This window comes from Marmota marmota, unplaced genomic scaffold, assembly GCF_001458135.2.
Source record: "Marmota marmota marmota unplaced genomic scaffold, marMar, whole genome shotgun sequence".
Lineage (NCBI taxonomy): Eukaryota > Metazoa > Chordata > Mammalia > Rodentia > Sciuridae > Marmota > Marmota marmota.
The window spans coordinates 8131576-8157422 of record NW_025999900.1 but is presented as its reverse complement, the minus strand read 5'-3'; the positions used below and the strand labels follow the sequence as shown (position 1 = coordinate 8157422).

The 25847-nt window shown below is 44.4% G+C and overlaps 1 protein-coding gene across 5 annotated transcripts in view; it reads right to left on the bottom strand.

Moving 5' to 3' along the window:
- Nucleotides 1–18181: 18181 nt before the first annotated feature.
- Exd2 (exonuclease 3'-5' domain containing 2) overlaps nt 18182–25847 on the bottom strand; it is a 52357-nt gene continuing 44691 nt past the window's right edge. For all 5 annotated transcript variants that reach the window (XM_015490538.2, XM_015490545.2, XM_015490521.2 and 2 more), the window contains 5 exons: nt 24588–24919; nt 23496–23602; nt 23148–23283; nt 21812–22168; nt 18182–19670 (listed from right to left, as the gene is read on the bottom strand). In XM_015490538.2, coding sequence (XP_015346024.1) covers nt 19454–19670; nt 21812–22168; nt 23148–23283; nt 23496–23602; nt 24588–24919 — 1149 coding nt within the window. In that variant the 3' untranslated portion in view covers nt 18182–19453. The remainder of the gene's footprint in view (nt 19671–21811; nt 22169–23147; nt 23284–23495; nt 23603–24587; nt 24920–25847) is intronic.

Here is a 25847-nt window from a genome sequence, read left to right as displayed (position 1 = left end):
ACCCTTCCCTACCCACGCCCCCACCCGATGTCCTTTATCCCCAGGAGGCTGGAGAACCAGTGCGCACCGCCACCTACGCGCTCAGCTGCGCGGTTTCCACCGACTGATCGCTGCGCTCAAGGACCAGCTGCTTTCTCCCCCCGGCAAGGCACCCGCAGCCCCTCAGCCCCCAGCCCCGGCTGCGCAGAGCCGGGAGATCCGCCACGTTCCCAGTCGCGCGTGCACGCAGNGTCAGGATGGCGATGGCATTGGCGCGGATCTTCCTCATGGTGGGCGGCCGGGCGCCCAGGGTGGGAGCCGGGTCCGGCGTGCTCTCGAGGCCGGGGCGGGGGCGCTACCAGCCCCAGCTGTTTGTTTTCGCTTGCGCCTGGCTGCTCAGTCCTGCAGAGCAGAAAAAGGAGGGGGGGGGGGCTTTGATAGGGAGAGACAGGAGCGCGGAGCGATCCTCACGGTCCTAAATGCCCTTCAGCCCGCGCTTCCCTCGGGCGCCCATTCATTCGCGCGCAGAGCCCCATCCGCGCTCCAGCTGCTGCTGGCGGCCGGGGCCGCTGCGCACCCGTAAAGGAGCGCCCCGGAATGGAAAAGTAGCACGGGCCTTCCTCCTGCGCTCGGGGAACCTGGCGAGACAGACGCCCGCGGCGGAATGGCGACGGGTTGGAGCCAGCTTCGTCTCCCACCGCTCGCCGACCGATCGCCCGGCGCTGCCCCCGCGCGGCCCTAGTGGGTCCCGCCTACCCACCCCACCCCCGGACCAAGAGGCCCTGAGTCACCGACCAGAAATGCGCGACCCCCGGCCTTGGCCCACGCAGTGGAGCTGCAGTTCCGGGCGGCGCTCTGAATTGCGCTCCGGCAAGGGGTTCAAGGTGTGTTTCGCGAGTCCTTGGGAAGAGGTGGCAGGGAGGAGAGGTGTCCTGAGTTTACACTGGAACCCTCCACAGCCTAGATTCCGATCCGTGGGGGAGCCGCCCAGAGGAAGGTTTGGAAGCTGGTGCACTTGACATTCGGGGAGAGCGAAGGGGGAGCGACATTGTCTCGCAGCTAGGGCGAGGAGAATGGAGATACAATCACTGTGCATCTTTCATTGGCCCGGGGTTCCGGGCTTTTATGACACTTTCCTACATCCTGCTTCGCTGTCCCCTGGATAACTCTGAGGTATCTTCATCACTATTTCATCAGAAAACAGAAGCCAGAGTGGCCCGGCGATTCCCCAGAGGTCACATGACTAATTAGTGGGAAGAGCCCAGTCTACAAATCATCTGACACTTCTTCTACAAGCCATCTGACACTTTTCGACAAAGTGCAAAACACGGTGGTGAGAGACACATCACTGAGATTCTGCGCCGGTGCTGGAGGCGGTGACAATCATGTGTGAACTACTCTCTCCTGACAAAAGGCCAGGTGGGCTAGATTAGCCCTAGGAGACCAGCCCAGGGTGGGGTACAGGCCGACACTCAATGAATAAATGGGAAACGATGAAGTAAGGATCACAGAAAGAGAAATAATTTATTGCAAGGCGGTCTTCTTTTATTTGCCAGGGAAAGCTGCTTAGAGAAGTCCGAATAAATCCTTAAGAGGCACAAGGGGGAGGGGAGGACAGGATCATGAATAGCTGCCCCAGCAAAGGTCCAGAGGATGGAAGCATTTGTGTTAAGGAGATAGCCCCGGACCTGGTAAGGGTTTGGTGGGAGTTGAGGCTGGAAGACTGGGCAAGTCTGGACTCAGGAGATCCTTAAATGCCAGGAGGAGTGGGCAGGGAGTTTGTTTCCTGTTGATGCTGCTGGGTATTATGGCTCTTCTGAAGACTCAGGTAGGGTCAGGGCTCCAAATGAAGCCACCTGGGGAATCAGGCAGTGAGGTCACAGCATCAAGTCTTCCCTCACTCACACTGTCAGCACCACCCTGAGGCATGGAAGTGAATAAGGAGGTGTTTCTCTGTTTCTCCATCTATTTCTCCATCATTCTGGAAGTGAACCATGTACATAATAGATGCTTGATACATTTCTATTTAGGCAAAGGGAAGAAACTCCACTTGATTTTCCCAGAAGACTTATCATCACAATTATGATACCTTGACTCAAAAGACTAATCATGAGGATACCTAGACAATTCCCCAAATGGCCCAACCAGGGAGGTGACCCTACAAAATAGAGAATACACCAAAGAGGGTCTATGAAAATAGCAGGGAGTCTTAGGAATAGTCTGTGTGGCCATCATAAACAACAGGCAAGAGGACAGAGATGCCCCAGGTCCTGGGGTGTTAGAGTCTGTAAACAAGTCAAAATAACACCTGGCATTTTGCCAGGGGAATGTTAGAGGTCATAAACAAGTCTGGATGGTGCCTGGCAAAATGCCAGAGGGAGTGGTTTGAGAAGTAACAAAAGTGAGCCATTAAGTGTGGAGATTCCTTATTGGTTGACTGATGTATCTAGTTTATGCAAATTAGATAAGCTGTGTGGAATGTATAAATACTGCTCCTGTCCTGCAATAAACCGCTCCCACTCCTGCTGTATCAACGTACACAAGTTGTTCGTCACCCCCCGGTTATTTTGCCAGCCGTACTCCGGCACTGGGGCACTAGTACAACTTGCTGTCCCAGGTCTCTCTCACCTGGGGAGTTCAATCAAACTGCCTAGGGCACAGGATTCATTTGCACGGATGGAGAAAATCACTGTGAAGCCACTGCCTGATTTCACAGCAATCATGGGATAGATCCAGTGTCACAGCATCTGTGTGAGGCCAGGGAAGAAGACTTTGCTCCTTAGGCACCAGGCTCCACAGACATCTCTAGTCAACCATGAAAATGAAAGGGAGCTGCTCTCTTGGTGCCGCCTTTTAACACAGGTGATCTATCAGGAGGTCAGCCAGGTGGGAGGACTAGGGACCAGCCCTCTAGTTGCCATAGGTTGCTCCCTGCATCCCAGCCTGCCAATGCATGTCTGGTTGCCTTTGATCTTGAGAGAACCAGGTGAAAGGATGTGGGGTCCAAAGGCATCCCCTCAACTTGAAAAACTCACCCCTGGGTATGGGAGGTGAAGCTGGGCCTTGCCAGGCTGATATCAGGCTGAGGGCTTTCTGGTGGCTCCATGAGGTGAGGGAGGGAGAAGATGGAATTTGGCAGGGTTTCTACAAGTCTCACCACTTATTCCCCAGGAATAAGTGGGGGCCAATTGTCATTATCTGGCAGCTCTGTCCCTAAGATAAAACTTCCCTCACCCTCCACCAGAGGGGCATAGCCCTTCATGAAGGTGTTAGACTGCACAATAGCCCTCAGATGGGCACTTCCTTGGGGATGGAAATAAAAGAGGGCTGGAAGTCACTATGCTCATTTAACTGAAATTTGACACAGAGGTTGACTGATGTGCCTTAAGCCACAGGCACTCTGGCAGAACTGGGAACTAGAAACTGCCACCTTGGCTACAAACTATGGTCTTCCTTCCAGATTTGAATCACAAATGGGCCCAAAACTGAGTCTGAGGTAGATTTCAGTGATCAGGGATAACAATGAATTTTGTTTCCTCTCTGGTCCTAGAGTGGATCCCAGCAGAATGACAGATCAAAGCCATCCCTAAGAGATTTGCTGATTCCTAATGTTCATTGAACTTTAAAAACAAGAGTAATTGTATTAGCTACAGTTTACTCAGGACCTCCCAGGTGCCAGCCAGCCCCCATGCCTACATTCCACATTCCTATCTCTAAAGTTCTCATGCTCTTGAGGTGAGTTCAAGATTATCATCCCCATCTGCAGCTAAGGACCCTGACACTTCACAGGGCTCATTTAATTATTTGCCTGAAGTCAGACAGCAGGTCAGTGGTGGAGCTGAGTTTAAATCCTGAGCCATTTTCAATGTCAGTGTGTGGGCACGGTGCAGGGCAGTCTGCAGGGTGCTTAAGAGTTAGCTCTATGTGCATAGGTCTCCCGTCACTTTGGGCCTGTCTTCTCCTCTGTAAAAGGAGGGATACAGAGACATGCTCTCAGATTCCCTCTAGTTGAGCCATTTTAGACTTCTGGTTCTTAGGCACGTTCCCCTGTTTGCTATTTCTCTCAGACTCAGTTCACCTTCTCTTTTAAGGCCACCAAAGCTGGCCTGGGGTAAGCTGGGACCCCAGTTGATGTGCAGCTGGACAACTCAATTCAAATGCTAATTATGTCACAGAAGAGGAAAGTGAGCAAATTCCTAACCTGAGTTTCCTCAACTGTGATATGAGGGTGTTAGCCCTTACTTGAAGCCCTGTTGAGAAAGACTGGTTGAAATAAAGCCTATAAAATTCAGTGCCTAGTAACCACCCCAATCTATTGGAGACCTGCTCCCACAGACATGCTCTGGGGGTGAGAAGGGACTCCTGAAGGGCCTGCCCAGAGAACACGAAGGGGACTGCTGCCATGGCTGCCAAGAACAGAGGACAGGCCACACCTAAGGCCACACCTAAGGTGAACTGTCCTGCCCAACAGGTGGGTGGATGCCTTTTCCAGAGCCTCTGCTGGGCACGCTGGAGACAGGGTGGAGGAGAGAGGCACAGAGCAGGGCCCCCGCCTCTTTGTGTCCAATACTCTTAGACCTGTGCCAGCTCAGAAGTGTCTTGTCCTGTCTGCTGCTGCAGCAGGCCCCCAGAACATAGGGAGACACCTGTTGGATTCCCAGCCTGCCCATGTCCTAAGCAGAAGAGAGGCTGGTAGGGGTACAGAATGTTCATAACCAGGCCACACATGCTGTGCCGATATGGGATCACAGAATACAGGCACCTGTGAAGAAGGCCCTGAAGCCCCCATTTTACAGATGAGACTGATGCCTACAAAGTCACAGCCATCCAGTGGATGTATGCTGTCCACTGCCAGCTGATCACGCTTAATGCGCCAATTGTCTTCCCAGGAAAAGGTATCTGTAAGTTTCTATAAACCGTTATAGATGGAGGGTAGGACCTGGCTTTTTTTTTTTTTTTTTTTTTTTTTTTTTTGTACCAGGAATTTAACCCAGGGGCACTTAACAACTGAGCCACATCCCCAATCTTTTTTTGGATTTTATTAGAGACAGGGTCTCATGGAGTTGCTTAGGACCTCACTAAATTGCTGAGGCTGGCTTTGAACTGGTGATCCTCCTGCTTTAGCCTCGTGAGCCACTAGATTACAGGCATGAGCCACCGCGCTCAGCTAGGACCTGGCTCTTTGAAAGGAACTTCCAGTCTTATTCTCAATCCAATTTGTCTGATAACCTTGGCTTTTTATCACTGGTTTCTGCCACTAAACTGTAAACGCTGAAGGCAAGGCTTTTTCTGTTTTTGTGATTTTTGTTTTCTTTTGCAGTGCTCGGGATCAAACCCAGGCCAAATGCACTACCACTGAGCTACACCCCAGCCCTTGGGTGTTCTTTTTTTATCTTCATTTTTAAAAGCAAGATCTCACTGTGTTGTCTAGGCTGGTCTTGAACTCTAGGGCTCAAGTGATTCTCCCACTTCAGCCTCCCGAATAGCTGGGGCTATAGGTCCTCCCTCAGGGGTTCTATTCATGAGCTGCCCTCAAGATGAGGAGGTGAGAAAGTCTTTTGTGGTCCCATCAGAAGTCATGGAAGGAGTGACCCTGATTCTGTTGGGCAATGGCAGAACTATGATGGTTATTGCTGATCATAATGACCCAGCTTCTGCATTTGGGAGTAACAGGACTGCAGAGGCTTTAAGCTCTGTAGCTTTAAGCTCTAGTGCACACCTGTAATCCCAGCAGCTCAGGAGGCTGAGGCAGGAGGATCGAGAGTTCAAAGCCAGCCTCAGCAAGCTTAGTGAGGTCCTAAGAAACTCAGAACCTGTTTCTAAATAAAATATAAAAAAAGACTGGGGATGTGGCTCAGTGGTTAAGCACCCTTGGGTTTAATCCCCGGTACTAAAAAAAAAAAAAAAAAAAAAAAATTGTCAAATGCTCTTTACTAACAGCAAGAAATTCATGCCAAAAAAAANCCCACCTCTACCACCTCCTTTCTACACAGCCTCTGGAGAGCTGAATGGCAAAGGTTCTCAGAGCAGACCAGATGGCCCACGGAGATGCCAGACCAAGGCCTACCACACTCCTGTCTCTCTGCCTTGAATGGAAGTGCCTCTGAGCAAGGCCTGGCAGCCTTTTGTGTATCATGAGTTCCCAGCACAATATTGGGCATCTTGGCAGCACGTACTAAATCTGTGTGGAGTAAATCAATGAATGAATGAATATCGAGGGTGGGAAGCTGCTGCTTCTTGCCACTCTGGACTGAGAAAATGCCAAAAAGGCCTCAGATGGTGAAGCCAGTGCCTGTTGCCTGTTGGGGTCCCTTCATTTCCTTTTTGAATACTTAGAAGGTGCCAGGCACTTCTAGTATAGGGATACAAAAATGAACAATATCTGGTCACAGCATCTGGGGGATTCAGTAATTGACATTAGAGAAATATGTGTAAACAGTCACAGGATTAGACAGGGTTCTACAGCTCTACTGTACAAGTTGGAAGACATTTGGGAGCAGAGCCTTGAAGGACAGGTAAGCAGGCAAGTCCAAGAAATGGAGCAAACAAAAGTGGCTAAGATATGTGAGATTTTGGGAGATTGAATCCAGGAGATTGAATGAGACTGAGCCTACATCCCCAGCCTTTTTATTTTTTGTTTTGAGATGGTTTTGTTAAGTTGCTGAGGCTGGCCTCAAACATGCAATCCTCCTGCCTCAGCCTCCTGAATAGCTGGGATTACAGGTGTGTTCCCTACAGGCATACTCATTTATTTTCAAGGGCCTTCTTTATTTGAGGATGGGCCTTTAGATCTGAGGCTTAGAACAAACTTTGGCTCAATATCAAAGAGGCCAGGCAGTAAGATTAGAAAGAATTTGAGTTGAAGAGACCCATGGTCCTACATTCCTTCAGTCTAATGGTGCCTATAATTGATACTTCCATTTTCCTTGTGAAACTGTGAAGCAGAAATTAAAGGACCTTTCCTGGGGTTGGTATAAATTTTGAAGCTCTTAGCCAGGCTGAAAATATCCATCGATATATGCTGAAGTGTAATTTCTACTCCCTGGCCAGTCAAAATAATTGAACAGGAAGAAAAAGCTGTTAATGCAGGAGGCGTGTAATACCAGATCCGTGTTGCCTGGAAATTTACCATTTCAAAGCAATTGAGGGTTTTACAACCAGCATTTACAGACATACATGTCCCCTCTCAGTGAAGCCACCCTCTGAAGCCATCAAAAGGCCCATCAATCTGGCTTGGACACCAAAATTGTTCACATATCTGGAGCTGATGCCAGAGTAGGAAAAGGAAATTTAAAAGCATCCTATCATTTTATCAGCATGTAGGTCTTGGGGAGCGTCCTCCTGGCAGGTGGTGGTAAACAGCGGGGCTGTTCATGCTTGGGGGCCAGTGATGGCAGAGCTCCAAGGTAGAGTAATAAGGCAACTCTTCCCACCTCCTCCCTTCTACCTTGACATCCCTGCCTTGTGTCCACGCACAACTTGGTCTAGGGTGACATTTTTTCTTCCTGCCAGACAAGAACATACCTGCCTCTGCTTTCTGCAGTGACAGTAGGTTGAAGGCTGCACATCCTTCAGCAGAGGGTGGCGCTGTGCTACTGTTTACAGACCACCTGCCCCATCTCACCCTGGAGTCCAGCAGAAGAGGTGGACAATGGACTCAGCCCACAGCCTCTGTCCTCTGCCATGCTGTGTATATGTGTGCATGTGTGTGGATGTGTGTGTGCTCCATTTTTTAATTGGAATTTTATTTCACCTTTTTCTTGGAATTCGTGATTTCTTTCCCTGTCTCTAATCATTTGTTTTTCCTTCCATCTCTGAAACAGATCTTTACAAATATTACTACCTAAAAAGGGAGCATTTGGCATGTTCTTGGGAAGCAGGGATAATTGGGAGGTGGGAAACCTGGGTTTTAGTTCCAGGAATGCCATCAACCATCCTGGTGACCCTGGAAAAGTCACTTACCTGGGTCTTTTTCTCATGTTTAAAAGAGGACTTTGGTACATAAATACTTGGAAGGTCCTTTCTAGGGCTAGCATTTTAGGATTCTATGTATTTTTCTACTTATTTTAAATAATTTCCTGCTGTAGCAAGAATTATTAACAATAAACTGAGGTGCAATTTTTTTTGAGGGGCGAATAAGGGATTGAACTCAGGGATGCTTAACCACTGAGCCACATCCCCACTCCTTTTTTATATTTATTTAGAGACAGGGTCTCGCTGGGCTGGTGGTGTACGCTTGTAATCCCAGAAGCTCGGGAGGCTGAGGCAGGAGGATTGTGAGTTCAAAGCCAGTCTCAGCAAAAGCAAGGCCCTAAGTAACTCAGTGAGACCTTGTCTCTAAATAATACACACACAAAAAAAGGGCTGGGGATATGGCTCCGTGGTCGAGTGCCCCTGAGTTCAATCCCCAGTACCCCAAAAAAGAAATAGAGACAGGGTCTCGCTGAGTTGTTTAGGGCCTTGCTAATTTGCTGAGCTGGTTTTGAACTCCTGATACTCCTGAGTGGCTGGGATTACAACAGGTGTGCGCCACCATGCCCAGCCCAAGATACAATTTTCTTTATCATCATTTGATCTCATTACACATTACATACACTTGTATACACCCAAACAATTTAAAGCATTCTATATGATCAAGAATCTGAAAATTTCCAGATTACAGCAGATCTAAAAAGGAGAAAGTAGAGGAATATACAAGAAGTTGGTACATCCAGGGATGCCTCCATGGAGGGGAGCTTGAGTAGGCAGAATGAGATGTTTTTATTGTACATCCCGTATACCTTTTGAATTTCTTTTTTTTTCTTTTTTGCTATTTATTACCTCTTCACATTTCTTTTTTCTGGTGCTGGGGATTAACCAAGGGCCTCATGCCAAGCACGTTTGTTCTACCATTGAGCCATACTCACAGCCCCTAAAATTTTTTAAGCAAGAAAAAAAGTTCTCCTTTCTCTTTCTTCCACCGCAGGCCTCAGTCCAGCCCATTGCTGAGGGGAAAGGAGGCCAGGGTTGGAGCTGGAGTCATGCTGAAGGTGTCTTTCAGATCAGGTCTAAGACAAACCCCAGCTCTCCAGCTGGGCTGGCCAACAGCCCCACTGCTCTGGCTGCCCTACAGTCTGCAGAGGTTCTGTGGGCACACACCCACAGCTGGCCCCTGTCCCTGGGCTCTCTGCTGGGCTGTCAAGCTGCACAAGGACTCGCCTCAGCATATCCCAGTGAGGGGCTGCCTCTCACTGCTCCAGCAACCAGGTGGGCAAAGAGGCCTAAAATCCAGCAAAAGGGTCAGTTCATTCAGCCTCAAATTCTCCAGCCCTTGTGAGTCCCTTTCAAAGGAAGACTGCCCTTTTTGTTTTTGGGTTTTGTTTTTTTTTTTTTTGTGAATATAACATGAGGGGCTGGGGTTGTGGCTCAGCAGTAGAGTGGTCACCTAGCATGTGCGAGGCCCTGGGTTCAATCCTCAGCACCACATATAAATAAATAAATAAAGATATTGTGTCCAACTATGACTAAAAAACATTAAAAAATTTTTAAAAATGAGGACAAATCTGTAAAAAAGAATAAAAGGGCTAGAGATTAGTGGGGGAAAGGTCACCAAGGACCCTTTTCTCCTGGCCTCCCCTCACACTGCCTGCCTCCACTTGGCAGAGCAGGCTGCAGCATCTCTGGCCAGGTTCCACTCCCCTGGTTCCCCAGTGCCAACTCCTCATTAGCTTTTGACATTGAGCCTTCACATGGTCTTCCTCTTCTGCTTCCTTTATTGCTTACAACCTAGGATGTGTGCTGTCCCCTACTTCCCACCCCCACCTCTGTTTTCGGACTGCCCCTCTTTTGGCTTAGTGCCAAGAAACAGCTGCCACGGTTGAGGTTCTGCTCAGAGTGGCACTGTTCCCCCAAATGAGATTGCTCCAGGTAGGTTCTTCCACTCTCCATCCACACCCCCCACGCCCTACTTCTTTCCAAGATAAACAGCCAATTGCCCACTAATAGTTTGAAAAATTAACTTTCTTTCTCTGCATTACTTCTTCCCGGGAATCCAGACAACAAATCTAAAATGTTCTGAAAGTTACTCCTAGGTCTTGTAAATGGTCTCTGTGAGTGGATAGGATGGGAAGAGGCCCCACAGGTCCTCCTAAAGTCTCTCTTTACCAGAAGGAACCTTTCTGAAAATGGCACAGCATACCATCCTTGCTCAATCTGAGGTACCCTGGCAGTGCTGGAGCACAGATTGTGACCTCAGATCGCAAGTATCAGTGTCCAACACTGCAGTGGGCCACCTCCCCTGCCTCCCCAACTGCACACAAGCCTAAGAGGGGCTGGGCTGTGTCCCAGAGGCAGTGGAAAGTGAGAGCAAGAGGACCATCGAAAAACCACGACAGAACTGGACAGTGGTGCACACCTGTAATCCCAGCAGCTCAGGAGGCTTAGGCAGGAGGATTGTGAGTTCAAGGTCAGCCTCAGCAATTTATCGAGGCCCTAAGCAACTCAGCAAGAGTTCTAAACAAAATATTTTTTAATATTTACTTTTTAGGTGTAAATGGACATAACACAATGCCTTTATTTTTTTTATGTGGTGCTGAGGATCGAACCCGGATCCCACCCATGCTAGGCGAGCGCTCTACCGCTGAGCCACAACCCCATCCCTAAACAAAGTATTAAAATATTACAAATATTTGTCTTTAAAAATATTTAAAAAGGGCTGGGGATGTGGCTCAGTGGTTTAGTGCCCCAGAGTTCAATTTCTGGTACAAAAAAAAAAAAAGAGAAGAGAAAAGCCGTGATAGACAAGCAGCAGAGGGAGATGTGTACTTAGCAGAATGGATACAAACAGACTCCAAGAGATGAAAAGACAGAATACGAGGAAAAACAGCTTCAGGGAAAGAAAAAGCAGAGAGTGAAAACCAATAAAAGTGGAACAAATACTAAAGCCAGAAAGGCCTCAAGAGAAACCATCCAGAGAGCAGCGAGAGGAAAGGATGGTTAACAGTAGAGGGCTGGGGGGGCGGGGGGCGGAAGAGGGCGAGGGTGGCCAGTGTTCCAGGCTGGAGGCAAGAGCACTGGCGCAACATAAATCTCTCGGGAAGGGTCACTCACCTTCCAAGCTGTTGGGCTTATTGGCTGCAGCAGGCAGAATCTATTTAAAACACACCAGGCATTTTGCCTCATTCTGTTTCCCTGCCCAGAAAAGGCTGGAGCCAAAGGCTGAGGGAACCAGTGCAGCCTTAGGACTCCACAAGGACCATAGACTGAAATCAGGAAGATCCTCACCCATCTGGAATGACCCCTCCTCCCACCCCAGCACCAGGCCACCAAACTGCTAGCATATTGAACACAGTCCCCCAAACTCAAAGACGTCCTTCATTCTGTCTTCAAGCTTGTCAGAAAGCAGATGCTGCTCAAACGTGACAGCTGCTCCAAGGGGCCTGCCCGGCCAGTGGGAATGTTCTCATCTGACTGAGAGGCCTCAGTGATTAGATTTCAGCAAGACAAAGGACAGCATGAAAGGGCATCAAGGGTAAAATGGTTTTGGGGAACCATATGGGTCTTGATTTAGAAAATCATCAAGGGTTCCACAGCTTTTCCCAGACTGTGTATCTTGGGAGGCTCCAATCTGGAGATGTGACTCCTAGCCACCTGCCACAGAGGAAAGACTAAGGGCGACTGGGAGCTGGAAGTGACCTAGGAAGGCCATCCCTGCAAGATTTGTTTCCTCTCCCACCAAGAAGGTCAGATGACAGGCCCTCCTTCCCTGGCTCTTGAACCTATGAGTTGTATAAAATACTGTTCACTGTGGCTCACTGTGAAGTTCTCTGCCATGCATGAGAGTTATATGCCTGAAAAACTTAGTGAACAAATCAAATAAAAATTTTGCCTGCCAGAGATATTGGCTTTTCAAAATAAATTTGAGGTCGATCCTATGTTTAAGGAGAAGGATGGCTTTTGAGGGTAAGTAATCATCCCCGTTCATGTTCATAAAATCGTATGGCAGGGAGGGGGTTTCCATGTAGAGATTTGCCTATAATTTGCGAATGAGCATCACTTCAACAAAAAGGCAGACAGTTGTGCTGCAGGAACTACTTCAAAAGAAAAATGAATGAAAACATTTAATGGGAAATTTCAAATAGACATAAAAGTAGAGAACCCAATATAATAACCCAGCTTCAACAATTATCAACTCATGGCAATCCTATGAGAAACTTGGACTTCTGAGCCAAATGAGCCAGACAGAGGGCAAAGTACAGTATAGGGCAAATAGGATTAGCACTGTGGAGGCTGTGGGATCCAAAACATTTCTGCATTAATGCTCTAGAGGATGAAGGGAAGGGGTAGGAAAATGTTCTTGGTTAACACCCAAAGAAGAAACTTGAGATTTAAAAATCCAGGTCTGGGGATATAGCTCGATTGGTAGAATGCTTGTCTCACATGCATAAGGCCCTGAGTTCAATTCCTAGCACCACAAAAACAAAACAAATCAAATCAAACTCTATATACTCTCTCTTTGATGGGTGGACAATATACAAATAAATTATACTGGTTATCATTAAGGAAGTAAAGGACTGGAGAGATTTCAGTATCCATTTTTTAAAAATTTCTAGACTATGTATACATATTACTCCCCCCACACTTTGTTTTTTTTCTGTGGTACTGGGGATCAAATCAAGGGGTGCTCTACCAACCACTGAGCTGTATCTCTAGCCCTTTTTATTTTTTGAGACAGGGTCTCACTAAGTTCCTTAGGCTGGACTTAAACTTGTGACCCACCTGCCTCAGCCTCCCAAGCAGCTAGGATTACAGGCTGGTGCCACTGTACCTGGACACATGTTACCCGTTTTTAAAAAATTATTAAAATCAAGCTTTATGAAGCTTTGTAGTTACCAAGTCCACTAAGTGTGGGCAAACTGCCTAGACCAGACCACCAACTCTTCATTTCATTTTTACTTGGATTTACTGCTTTAGAGTAATTTGTATGACCAGATGTACACAACCTTCCAATACCCAGAAGCCTATCACTGGAATAGACGTTCACATAGTATAAAAGCCCCAGCCCTTAATGGTTATGTGTGTGTACACTTGTCAAAGTTTATCCGGCTTTACTCTGAAGATGTGCATATCTGCCATATGTTAACTATGCCACACTTCAATGAGTATTCAATAAAAGTCCTAGCCCTTGTGTACAAATAAGCCAAAGAATCACCATTTAGAGGTTTGCTGGGTTGATGGTTCGGAGGAAGCTGTTGTTTTGATAAAACAACACTATGCAGACTTTTTGCAAAAACTTGCTCTTTGGAAACCACCACTATAGCATGTGCTTTTGGTTAAGCATTCCACGGCTGAAACGCAACTCTATGCTGAAATGCCGAGAGGATGAAGCAAAATCTTGGCCAAGGTCAAGCTCTGCTGATGGTTGGAGAGGTGGGTGGCAGCCAATAGCTCTGCACTTGTATAACATTTTAAAAAGAAAAACTAACCCCAAGTCATCTTCTGTTCCTTTCCTGAGCCAACTTTAGTCCTACTTATTGTATCCAAGAACTCAGGAAGCCATATGTGCTTCAGCGCAGGCCTACCAGGCCTCCAGCGCCAGACTCGCATCTCTCAATTTAAGAGAAACTAATTCAGCTGATGGGGGCTTTTATTGGCTTTGTGAGATACACAGAAGATGTCAGAACTCTAGGCACTTTAGAGACCATGTAGGAGAGGCTGGAGTAACATATTTGAGCCTTCTTTTTGGCTAACTGGTCATCATTTTTTAAATTTCTGAATGACAACCCCCCTTGCAAAAAAAGATCCCAATTTGGTAGAAACCAGGGCTCACATCCATGTCTATCTAGATAACAGAAAAGAGCTTCAAGTGGAGCATGCTCAGTACAAATCTGTGTTACACAAAGAAAAACCAACAAGTTCCCTTTGGGGCTGAAACTAAGCACAAGGATGATCCAGAAAATGCACTTTCTGCCAGGCACAGTGGCATGTGCCTGTAACCCAGCTACTCAGGGAGAATTAGGGGCTTAAGGACAGATTGGTCATCATGGTGACACCCACCTTATCTCAAAAAGTATTCTCTGCCAGGTCCTAGGAAATATATGTGTATATAGAGAGTCCATTCTGCAGCTTGTAAAACGCAAACCTTACATTTTGTACACGTCTGTCTAGCTGATGCCCAGACAAAGGCAAAGATGAGCAGAACAAAGTCCAGGGCAAGCCAGCTGACCCAAGACACAGGCCTCCTATGCATTAATCTCATCTAGGGTTCCTGGATGGATAACAAGGAATTAACATGGCAGACGCAGCTTGACTTCTCATGTTTTCCTTTTAAAGCACCCAATTCTATTCAATTCTCTATGACACATAATTTCTCTTATCATTAAACTGAAAAAAGTCTTTTTTTCCCCTCTCATCAACCTCCCTCTAAACACTTGGCACACTCCACACTGATCGCTTAATCAGCCTCACAGCACTGGCCTTGCGGCTATAGATAAAGATGTCCCTCCTGTCTGAGGTTAAATAGCAGACTGAGTAGAAACTTGAGAACCTGAGGGCCACACACAGCACATTTCTGGTGAGAAGGGCATTTTGACCCCGTGTAGAGCACCAGAGGGAGGGAGGGGGTTTCTCTCTAGTTAATGAGGCCGGGAGGACATGGGGTGACATCCTGCTTCCCTTATTCCTTTGTTTTCCTTCTAGTTTCCATTCCAGGGCTGGGCAGGGTAAGAGTGTGCAACAAAGCAGAAGATACACAGTACCCAAGGGAAAGGCCACATAAAGCAATGGGGGGATGTGTCCCAGAATGCTCTAGCTCAGAGGGCTCTTCTGGAACATCTCATCCAAACCTCTAAATTTACAGGTACAGAAAGAAGCCCAGAAAAGTTAAGTGACTTGTCCAAAGATAATACAGCAGGCTAATGGCAGCAGAACCCAAGTCATCAGCACACTTTTCTCTGAACCTCTAACATGATGAACTGGGTTTAGGGGGGAAAACACCACAAAATATATAAAGTCCATGAACAAGGCTCCCTGCATCAGTCAAATAAACACATGTCCTTTAAAACTACCTATGTTTCAATCTCCCATTTCTATCAGCCCCTTTAGTTTACTAAGCTCAAATTTCTCATTCTTATCCACGATTTAATAGATACCCTCTGGCCTGGGAATCCCAACTTTTCCCAGCATGTTACCACTTGAGAAGGGTGAGCTTTGGGAAGCAGAAGTACTATTCTGCTTCCCAAACTATTCCAACTCAGGAATATTCTGGATCACACATTTTGCTTATAATAATGCTGACTCTAAACTCAGCAGCTTTTGAAGGTAATGGTATCAGAGAGGCAACAGATGACCCATCCACCAAGAGAGAAAAATTCAAGAACTAGTAACAAATAAGGAAACTGGAAGGAGGGCACATGCTTTGGGCTCAGTCTGGAGGATGAGATGAACCACCTCCACTCAGTGAAAGCAGAGAATGACCTGGAAGGCAATGTGTACCATAGGAGAAGAGGGCACAACCAAGGATGCGTGAATCAGGTTCTCTGACATTCCCCATTCCTGTGTGAAGGAAGTCAGCTGTTGATTATCTCCCAAATGATAACCCATTTGGTCTGGTTACCCAGTGTCCAGGAGCCTCCAACCAGAGTTGGTCATAGGCAAAACTGACTAGAAGAAAACATGATCTAATGTACTTTCCACCTTCCAAATAATATATTGGCACTTAAGCCAGTGCTTTGGTGCCTCAAGCATCCCCAGTGGGCTGATAGAATAGGTACTTTAGGGGTTGGGGTTGTGGCTCAGTGGTAGAACACTTGCGTAGCATGTGTGAGGCACTGAATTTGATTCTCAGAACCGCATATAAATAAATTAATAAAATAAAGGTCCATCAAAATCTAAAAAAAAAAAAAGAACGGGTACTCTAGACCTGTATGTCATTGGCTGCATGCCAGCCCTGTTCCATCACCTAGGGGAACTGCTCCAGGAAGAAGGTGCCGGGCTCTAGAACAAGGGCAACTTGGTGAATGCCTGAAAAGTATGACTGGGTTCCAAAATAAATGTATATGGGGGATTATGTATTATTTTTATGTTATTCAGATCAAGAGTTAATCATATTATGAATCATTACACCCTCTTTTAGCTCACTGTACTAAGAAAAACTGGTTCTCACTATATTTCTGAGGGGATTAGAAAACTCTCAAAATGACCTTTCTATAAAAGAAAAAAGTCCAAAAAATTTTCATTTCAAATATATCATAATTAGTAATACAAGATAATTAGTAAAATAGCAAACATCCTTTAGAAAAACCTCTCATAAGAATGAGACATAATGAAGAAAAAAAGGAAAAGATAAAGGAATGAATGAAAAACTCAAGAGATGTAAGGTAAACTAAGAATTTAAGAATTTAACTTAATTTAAATATTGGGACTCAAAATAACAGGCAGAATAAGCTGAACCAAAGCTCTTTCTGCCTGCTGAATTTCTAGGTGTCAAAAATGAAGAATTAAAATGGCTTTCTTTCAAAGGAACACATTTTGTCATCTGATCATTCCGTGACATGGATAAGAATAAGTAACTTATGGCTGCACTCTTAAGTGGAAGCAAATCCCTGAATATGTCCTCATTCACTTCAGGATGGCAAATTACTAAGTGCTTATCTTTTTAAAAAATAATAATCTGTCTATAACCTTTTTTTAAAAGAAAAAAATTATTTTAACATGTAATTCTAAAGGTATCAGTTTGTACTTACTGGGGCAATGAGAGTCCCCCACTTCACAATCATTTCTAGGATTCTATCCTCAAGAAATTCCAAAGGATGGAGTCAAAGAGCTATTCACAAGAAAGTTCACCACAACATCATTGGTAATAATGACAATGGGGGCTGGGGATGAGGCTCGTGGCAGAGTACTTGCTTCGCATGTGTGAGGCACTGGTTAGACCCTCAGCACCACATAAAAACTAAATTAACAAACAAATATATTGTGTGTCCCTCTACAGCTAAAAAACATTAAAAAAAATAATGACAATAAAGGATCAACAAAGAATGAATAACTAAAACAAGGTACAACTACTAAGAATTTATTTTCAAAGACACATAAACTACTTTTGATACCACACCAATGAGGGAGGAAAATTAGAATACCAACCTGTGTGTATGTGTAACCCTCGATTTTATTTAAATATTATACACATATTATATGCATTTTTAAGTACTGAAAGAAAATCCATAAATGTATCAGTAAAGTTTAGCTCTGTTCTAGATGAAAGATGTTCTCTGTTCTAGAAGATGGATGAATTTTATTCTTTCACTAAAGACTCTTCTCTAATGAGTATATATTACTTTTATATCAGGGAAAAAATATTTATTTTTAAAAAATATCTACCCTAAAATCTCTCACTTAAGATGGTAAATATTACCCTTAGGGAAAGGCTGCTAGAATTCAAGGCAGATTCAGAATAAAAAAATTCACATCTACTATGAAACCCTTTTCTGGTCTAGCTTCCTTGCCACTGGCTCTGTTACTGGACCCTGCACAGAGTTCCAAAGAGAAGTCACTCTCTCTTCCCACAGCACACAGGGCACCAGAACCGTCCTCCTAAGTGTTTCTCACCTTTTCATATGAGGATCAGAAGAAAAGAGAGAATCCTATTCTCTTATTTCAGGGAAATATGTTTTTCTTACAAAGCTACCAAAATGACTCAAAATCAACTCTGCAAACTGTGAAACACAGGTTGTGAGTTATGTTTAGTAACCATGTATGAAAGTTGCTTAGTCTCAGGAATGAATACAAAAACCAATCTACGAGTGCCACCTTGTGGCAAACCTAACTACCACCATGACCAAGTATCTACCTGTTGTCCCCATCATCTCCCTGGCTCTCTTCTAACCTTGGGATCCACAACCAGGAGACACAGGCCCTGTGCTAATCTACTACATTGACCATACATTCTTCAAAGTGGCTGGTACTATTTGTTTTCAAGGATTTCTAGTTTACATCCCAGAAATGCCTGTTGGAGGACAAGTGGCAATGAAGAGGCAGAGGAACAGAACACAGGATGTGTACACACATCTAGGCTTCAGACACAGCTCGACAGCCTGGGTACATGTGTGTGGCATATCCATGCACATGCATCCTGGTACTGTCACGAGGCAGGGACCATAGGGTAAACATCTCCTCCCCCAAGAATACTTACTGACTTTATTAAGAAAAATTTCATATTTACAATCAGTGAACCTTGTGCTTAGCAGTTTTATTCATCAATGTCAGATCAATTATCACCAACTTGGGCACAAATCCAAAATACAGCTTTTGTTGGATTCTGGCCATAAAATTCTTTTCAAACTTATTAAGATCTTGTAAAATACGAAAAATTTCCCAAAAGTTTAGAAAAAACACGAATCACTAATAAACTGATTTCATACTCAAAGTGTAGCCTATCTTTATGAAAGATGAAACATCACCCTTTTGAACATCTAATATATTAATTCATCTTGGTGTCCTGGGCTTCAGAGGAGACGGAGAAATCCTCATGCTGGAAACTGACCGAATGACTCTAAAAGTGAACTAAGTGCTGAAAACGGGCCAGTATCGCCAATCTGATGGAACATGGAACACTGAAGGAGCTGACACTGATTTTGAGCAAAGGTAATCTCCCCCTCAGAAAGAGATTAAACTAAAAACCTTCCATACCTGGGCAGGGGGAGTGCAGTGAGCAGGCACAAAGAGCATGAGGAAAAGCTAAACAAAGTTCCAAAGTCTCCTGGAAGGGTGTGTGTGTGCTTCTCTCTGTCCCACCCAGGCTGAAGGCCTATTTACAGAAAAGGGCTCCCTCAGTGTTAGGGTGGAAGTACATGACAGGAAGCTGCTGCTTTGGACGCAGATGTGTAAAGGGAAGCATTTTTCAGTATGTGAAATAAACCAAAGCAACATAGATGGGATGGATTCCAACCAGATAAATTATGGGAGAGCAGAAGAAACTGGACTTATGAATTTGAAGTGGGAAAATGAATCTGACTCCTTGGTTATTTCTCCAGCCTCTGAAAGAAGTTTTTCTCCCTCCTAACCTGACAGGACTGACACCCTGGACAGTCCCTGTTAGAGGTAATTAGCATGGTGGACAAGGAAGAAACATACTACAAACATTTTCTGAAAGCCTTGATGAGTCACTTCAGGGAGAAGTCTTCATTTTGTCTCTTTACAGGGAAATCAGAAGAGGGAGAATAAAAATAGAAGTCAAACTTCTCTGGTCCACAAAAGTAAAAGATGATGATGGAAAAACAAACAAAAAAATACTGACTCTGCTCAATTAAAATTCAAAACCACCAGCTCCCCCTTCAAACAACAGCCTTGCTCCATCAGAAGCACCCGGGTTTAGTATAAGTTAGTGTTCTGAGTTGCCATCCAGGCGTTGACAATTAAATATGTCTTAAAACAAGAACAGATGACTTTTCCACCTTGGCTCCAGCTTCCCAGCTGTCCTGACCTGGACGGGAAGCAGCTATCATGACAGTTTGATGGGAAGGTCCTCCCCATATTTGCGGAGCAACTTCTGATGGTTGTGGTCCACTGACCACTGCTGGGGCAGGTGCTTGGGCTGCATGGAGTCCAGGAAGTGCTGGCGCCAGCGGCTCTCCAGCTGCATGAGGGATCGCAGCCCACCCTGGATGTGACACTGCACCACCTTCAGCCCGTGGGGAACGTAGTTTTCATTGGAAATCCTGCCAAAACATGAAACGCAAAGGGTCTGAGGGAAACAAGCACAGGACAATCTCACTGATAATTTCAAATGCTGCAGGCCAGTAGTTTGGGAGCTAGTTAGATTTCTAAGGGTCTGGTTACTTTAATGTTTAGAAAACATCCTCTTTATCATCTTTGCCTTTAAAATAGTTTGAGCTATGGTTCAAAATCCAACAAAAAGTATTCGAGGGTTCTGAGCTATACTTTTTTCAGGAGAATATTGGTCTTTTATTTATTCCAATGTTACTCAGTGACCAGCTCATCCCTCCTATAAGTTATCCACTATTCTGAGCCATACCCAGTATTAATATGAGGCTGCTAATCAGCCTACGGGTCCAGTTTTTCATAACACTGTGATACCTAAATATAAAACGCAGGGTGGTACACTTCTTTAGTGCCTTCTTTCCCACAGAATGCCAGAATTTTGGATGAGGATGTGGCTCCGTGGTAAAGTACATGCCAGACCACATGGACAAGAAGTGCTTCAGTCGCAATGAAATGCTCCAGTGGTTGCTCAGCTGTGCAAATGGTGTTATTTGAAGGGGAAGATGACCCTCTGCCACCTTCCTAACCAGGCAAGGAGGCCTTGAAAACTGCTCTCACATGTCACAGCATTTCCCCTCCTACGAATACAGATGACCTTTCTCAAGGAAGCACCCTGCCCCCACAGCCTCTTTACTCTCTTTATACCACACTCCACTCTCAAGCTGCCCTCCAAGACCCCAATCAGACTAGCCATGTTAGTGACTCTGAGTATTTGCATATGTTTTATTATTTAGCTCATAAGTTTTCCCCTAACTTGCCTATCTGTCTCCAAATGGCTGTTCGCCTCAGTCTCAATCCAGCATCCATCTATATAATTCAGAAAGATGCATAGAAGGGTCTGTGGTTTAAAGGGAATGTTTAGCTGTTTTAGGAATTTCATTTGGGAATTAGTCAAAGAAGCCAGTTAAGACCTTGGCAAGTTGCTTAACTTTAACCTCAGAATATTTAATATGAAATTTAGAAAATAACATTTAGAACTACACAGAATAGTTATACGGATAAAATTCAATAATAAATTTAATTTTTAAAAAAATTGTAATGCAAGATACTATTAGCAGTTATCAGTAAGAAATCTAAATCCTACCTATCAGCTTATTATAAGAAATAATTAAAGCAATTTATGTACAATTTATTAGCTTGATGCCTCATGTATTCAGTAAATATATGCAGTATCTGTGACAGATCAGTAGCATTAGTAAAATACTTTAGTTTTTGAATAAATAAGAAAATAAATATTTGCTTTATAAAGTTTTCATTTCTTTATCTTTTCTTGATAAACAAAAACTACTATTGGCAACCAGCATCGCTATCTGGGTTTTACAGAACTCTACTACTATTGAAAATAGTGACAGCTGAGAAGCAACATTATGCACTGCAGCCCAGAGTTATCACCAGAGCCATGCACCCACTCATTTTTCAGGACCATAAACTTTTCATTTGGGAAGTGAGTTATGTCATGCAAATTCAACTATGTACTCAGAGGGAAGGAGGGAGAAAGCAAGAAAGGAAAGAAAAAAGAGAAAAGAAATTTATATAGCCCAGTAATTCTGTCCAACATTCCATTCAGTGGACCAATATCCTGGATGTGCAGTGGGACTGAAAATGTGAATCTATTGGTAAAAGTTTTCACAAACCTGTATATGGGGCCAAAGACATAAAACCACACATACTCTACCTGATGGGAAACTTTACAGAGATGTCAGGGTATTACTGGACAGTTACTTTCATGATTTGTGCTGATTTCAGGATTTACCTTTGCACAGAATGACTAAGACAGAATTCCACAGCATATGAACTATCATGCCAATCAAAATGGCTGAACTTAATTAAGCATGTGACCTTAAGGATAAACACTTCATGAAAGACAAATTTCTATAGAAAGGAAACTCTCAAATAGGCTGTTCTACTCGACCCCCATGCTACCTCAAACCACTAGACACATCCTGGGCTACGCATGAGGCTAGGCACTGCATCTAGAGGCTCATGCTAACTCCCTGACAAGCATTCTCACAAGTAGTGAGGGTTAACATCACTGTTACTCCCCAATTCCTTTTCTGACGAGCACTGTAAGTCGTACCTGGTCTCCAGGCTGGCAGCCTCTTGAAGCATGTCATCTGTGATGGTGTCAGTGTCATAAAACTCCCTGAGTGCCTGCAGAAGCTCCTCCTTTCGATGAGCAGGCAGGCTCTCCGCCGTGAGCAGGGCTCTAGCCCCAGAACGCACCTGCCTGCGCTCAGGATCCTCCAGCAGGCGCAAGCCCTCCTCGGAGCCAATGGGGGCCTGGAACTCTTTGGCCAGCTGCTGCTTCAGATGGTTATCATAGTAGTTGGAAATGGCATGGCAGGAAGTGCAGAGCAGGAGCACATCATGGGAGTTGTGATCCTTCATCTCAATTGGGAAGTGTTTCCGGTACTCATGTGGAATCACGTTCTTCCTGGACCAAACCCACACAGAGAGCAGTGCTAATTAGCATATGACACAGAGAACATGTGAAGCTAGCAGGTGGGCAACTGGGAGTCTAACCAGGACTCAAACATTTCTGAGAAGCTTTGGGTACTGTGATCCCAGAGAGATAACATGAAGGCAAAACTACTTATTCTACTCTCAACCTGACCTGTGCCTTAGGTTCCTACCTATCCACCTGTGATTCAGGTTCCTCTCCTTGAAGTAAGTACAGAACACCTACTGTCAGGCTTCAGTGGAGGACTAAGGGCAGGGAGAAGTTAATAACAACCTTTGAGAAGGCTGTGCCCCCAGAAGAAAAAGTCACAAAGAAATGAAAAGATATGCTAATGGCCTTTGACCTCTGGAAAACAACTCTCTCAAAGAAGCCTGGTGACCCAAGCAAGCCAATTTCCTTCATCTGAGGAATTCCTTGCTCTTGTTATTTTCCTGGGTTCATCATGACTCATCATTATTTTCTAAGAAGAACTATTTGTCTTTGAGAGGGAGAAAGAAAGAAAGAAAATTATTGCACAAAAGCCATGGAGAAAACCCAAGGGAGCAGCCTCACCTTCACTGTGTGGAGACCCTGGCATTAAAGAGCAGCCTTCAGGTAGCCAAAAACTCTATGAACAATATCAATGTTCAGAAAGCTTGAGAGCCTCAAGGTAGAACTAAAAGAACAGAGTTTCTACTAAAGGAAGTGGTCGTCAGACCTTCATGAGCCAAAGGGAACCACTTTTTCCATGGCAGACTGTTACTGAGGATAATGCTAAATTCCAGAAATTAAGAACTGGCTCAGGAGAGATAGGGGCCACTAGAGAAGGCCAGGCAGAGTGTTGAAGCTCTTGGGGAAGCTGGGCCAAGCCTCTCAGACAAAGCCAGCAAACTCAACCAAAGCCTTTGAGGGATCTGTATGTAATAATCTCCATCTGAGACAGACAACCAGGGCAGCCCAATGCCACACTCACCGAATATAAGAGTCTGTCTTGCCACACACGACACACAGGTTCTCTTTAACCATCAAGTAATAGTCTCCTGGGGATTCAGGTCTTCCTGCAGGTTCAAACTGTAACTTGACCACAAAAGGCTCTTCACTCACCAGCTCTTAGAAAAAAAGAAATAGTGTCAGTTTTGTCCTGCCCCTTTCCACCCCCAAGGAAGAAGCATCCTTCTGTGTGCTGGCAGAAGACTATTTCTGAGGCATGACCACACAGTCTCTCTTGTCTTCCTTATCTACCCTCTTCTTCATCCCACTCCCACTCCTGGCAGTACCCATGTGCTGCAGCTAATTAAACTATGACAGCTGAATCTCACACCTCCAATGCCTTTGTCCAGATACCATTGAGCTTTTCTTCGGTCACAAGTGCAGAGGGGCTGTCCATCTGGAGCATGGAGAAAGCAGTTATCATAAAGAGGTGATTTTCTGTAGACAAGGGAGAGAGAAAGCTTATATTGAAAGCTAACTGTTGGCCAGGGTACCCATTACCTTCTCATAATCTCTTCTGAATGATTCAAACTATTCTCCACATTAGGGTCAAACACACCCAATATGGAAAAAACAAACAGGGCAAGAATCCATGTTCAATCCTCTATCTGCACTGCACTAGCAAGCAGAACTAGAAATCAATTTGTGAATGCCTCTAGTTTTTACACTTACAGAATGGGACATTAGGGAGTGAGTTAGGTAGCATTTACATAGCTCTGCTGTGAACAAAGAGGAAACAGAAACAAGAATACTGCCAAATGACTGGATTAAGCAAAGTAACTTTAAAAATTTAAAGTTCAAGCTTAAGTCATGAGGGCCATGTAGATTTATCTCTGGCTCACATGAAATACTTCTTTCAACTTAATCATCTAATTCCTAAAGGCACTTTGCTATAGGGACCAAACTCCTGCTCCAAAGTACTTATTAGTCATCTTCTTACAACAAAGGTGTTATGTCCCACAGGGAAATTCTCATTGGCTAGAAAGTAATGTTGAATTAGAGCTGGATATCATTCGCAACCATCAAATACCAAATGAACAAGAAACCCAAAGATGTATTTCCCTGGAAAAGTATCAGGCACCTCATGTTACACATTTTTACAGCTATCCTGAAACAAACGAGGGATAATAATTACACCCCCTTTGTAGGCAGAGACATTATAGTCTAAGATCCTGTGAGGGTCAATGATTAAGCTAGGCTAAGCACTCCTCATTTCCACTTCAATTGTCAAAAAAGAGAAAAGTAAAAGAAGGGGAAAATAAGAAAAATACAAAAATCAAGCAAAGAATAGTCCAAATGTGCCTAAAGGCAGAGAAAAGTAACATTAACCCCTGAGGAGACTCTGCTAGATGACCCAAGCCTTCTCCCAGACCCATGGCAAAGCCCCTCACAATCTTTACTAGCCAGGGAACAACTGGGTTACCTGGCAGAATAGCCCACCCCCAGGGGCTTTCTTCTGTGTTTCCTGGGGTCTCTTCCTTGGTGGTTGCCTGGCACCATTCCATTGACCTTAGACTTTTTATTTCTTGGCTTCTGCTGACATTCTGTTGCTTCCCCATTAACCTCTTCTCCCAATCTGCTAATTCCTTTGCTTCGAAATGGGATGTCTACCACATCCTGGCATTTCTCCAAGACTTTTCTCCAGCCAATGCGGTCATCATTTTCTTCCACAGGTAAATTCCTAGAGAAAGGGTGTCCAAGAAGATGGAGAAAGAGAGCCACGGAAATCTGGGCATCCCTGGCTGCATATGTTACCTGAAGAAAAAGAACTGGAGATCAATGAAATCCAGAAGGCAAACTAGAGAGAGTAGCTTCAAAGTCAAAGAATTCTAATTCAAAATGTATTATAATCTAAGTATTACATATTCTTAAAAACTTTTTATTATAAAAAATTCAAGTCATATGAAAGTAAATTGAATAGTATAATGAACTCTCACATTCCCTCTATCTTTAACAAAAATAGCTAAAGTAGGGACTGGGGTTGTGGCTCAGCGATAGAAGATTCTCCTAGGACATGCAAGGCACTGGGTTTGATCCTTAGCACCACATAAAAATAAATAAATAAAATAAAGGTATATTTAAAAAATAGCTAAAATAATGATGTATTCTAAATGCCAGATAATCCTTATTACCCATATAAATCAATGAAATTTCTATTTGCTACCAAACTGCTAGACAAATTTTTCTCAAGTTTGGGGGAAAGACAGTTAACATAAGTCTGACAATGAGTACATAAAATTCACTTTGGGGGCAGCCATCTTTTAAAAGAGCTGAAACTATGACTATGAGCTGAATTAAGAGGACTGTGTGATTGTCAATCCGAAATGACCTATCACACCTGTTCATGCTGAAAAGAAATGAAACAAATAAGTTTTAATCATGGGCCTCATATCAAAAGTCACAGGGTCCATTCCTCTAATTAATTTAACAATAGTAAGTCATTCTTTCTGGCAACTGATAACATCCAAGCTGGTCATAAATAAAAGTAGTCAAAATTAATAGCCCTTCCCAAAAAGAGGGAAAGACTTTAAAAATTCCTTTAATTCAACTTTAATAATCAGGCTGGGTAAATAATTTTATTGGTAAGGATGTCCTACCTTTTAGAATAATAAAACAAGTTCAGCTACACTTTTCCACCTAGATCCAACAATCTACTTTTTTTTTTTTTTTTTTTTTTTTTTTT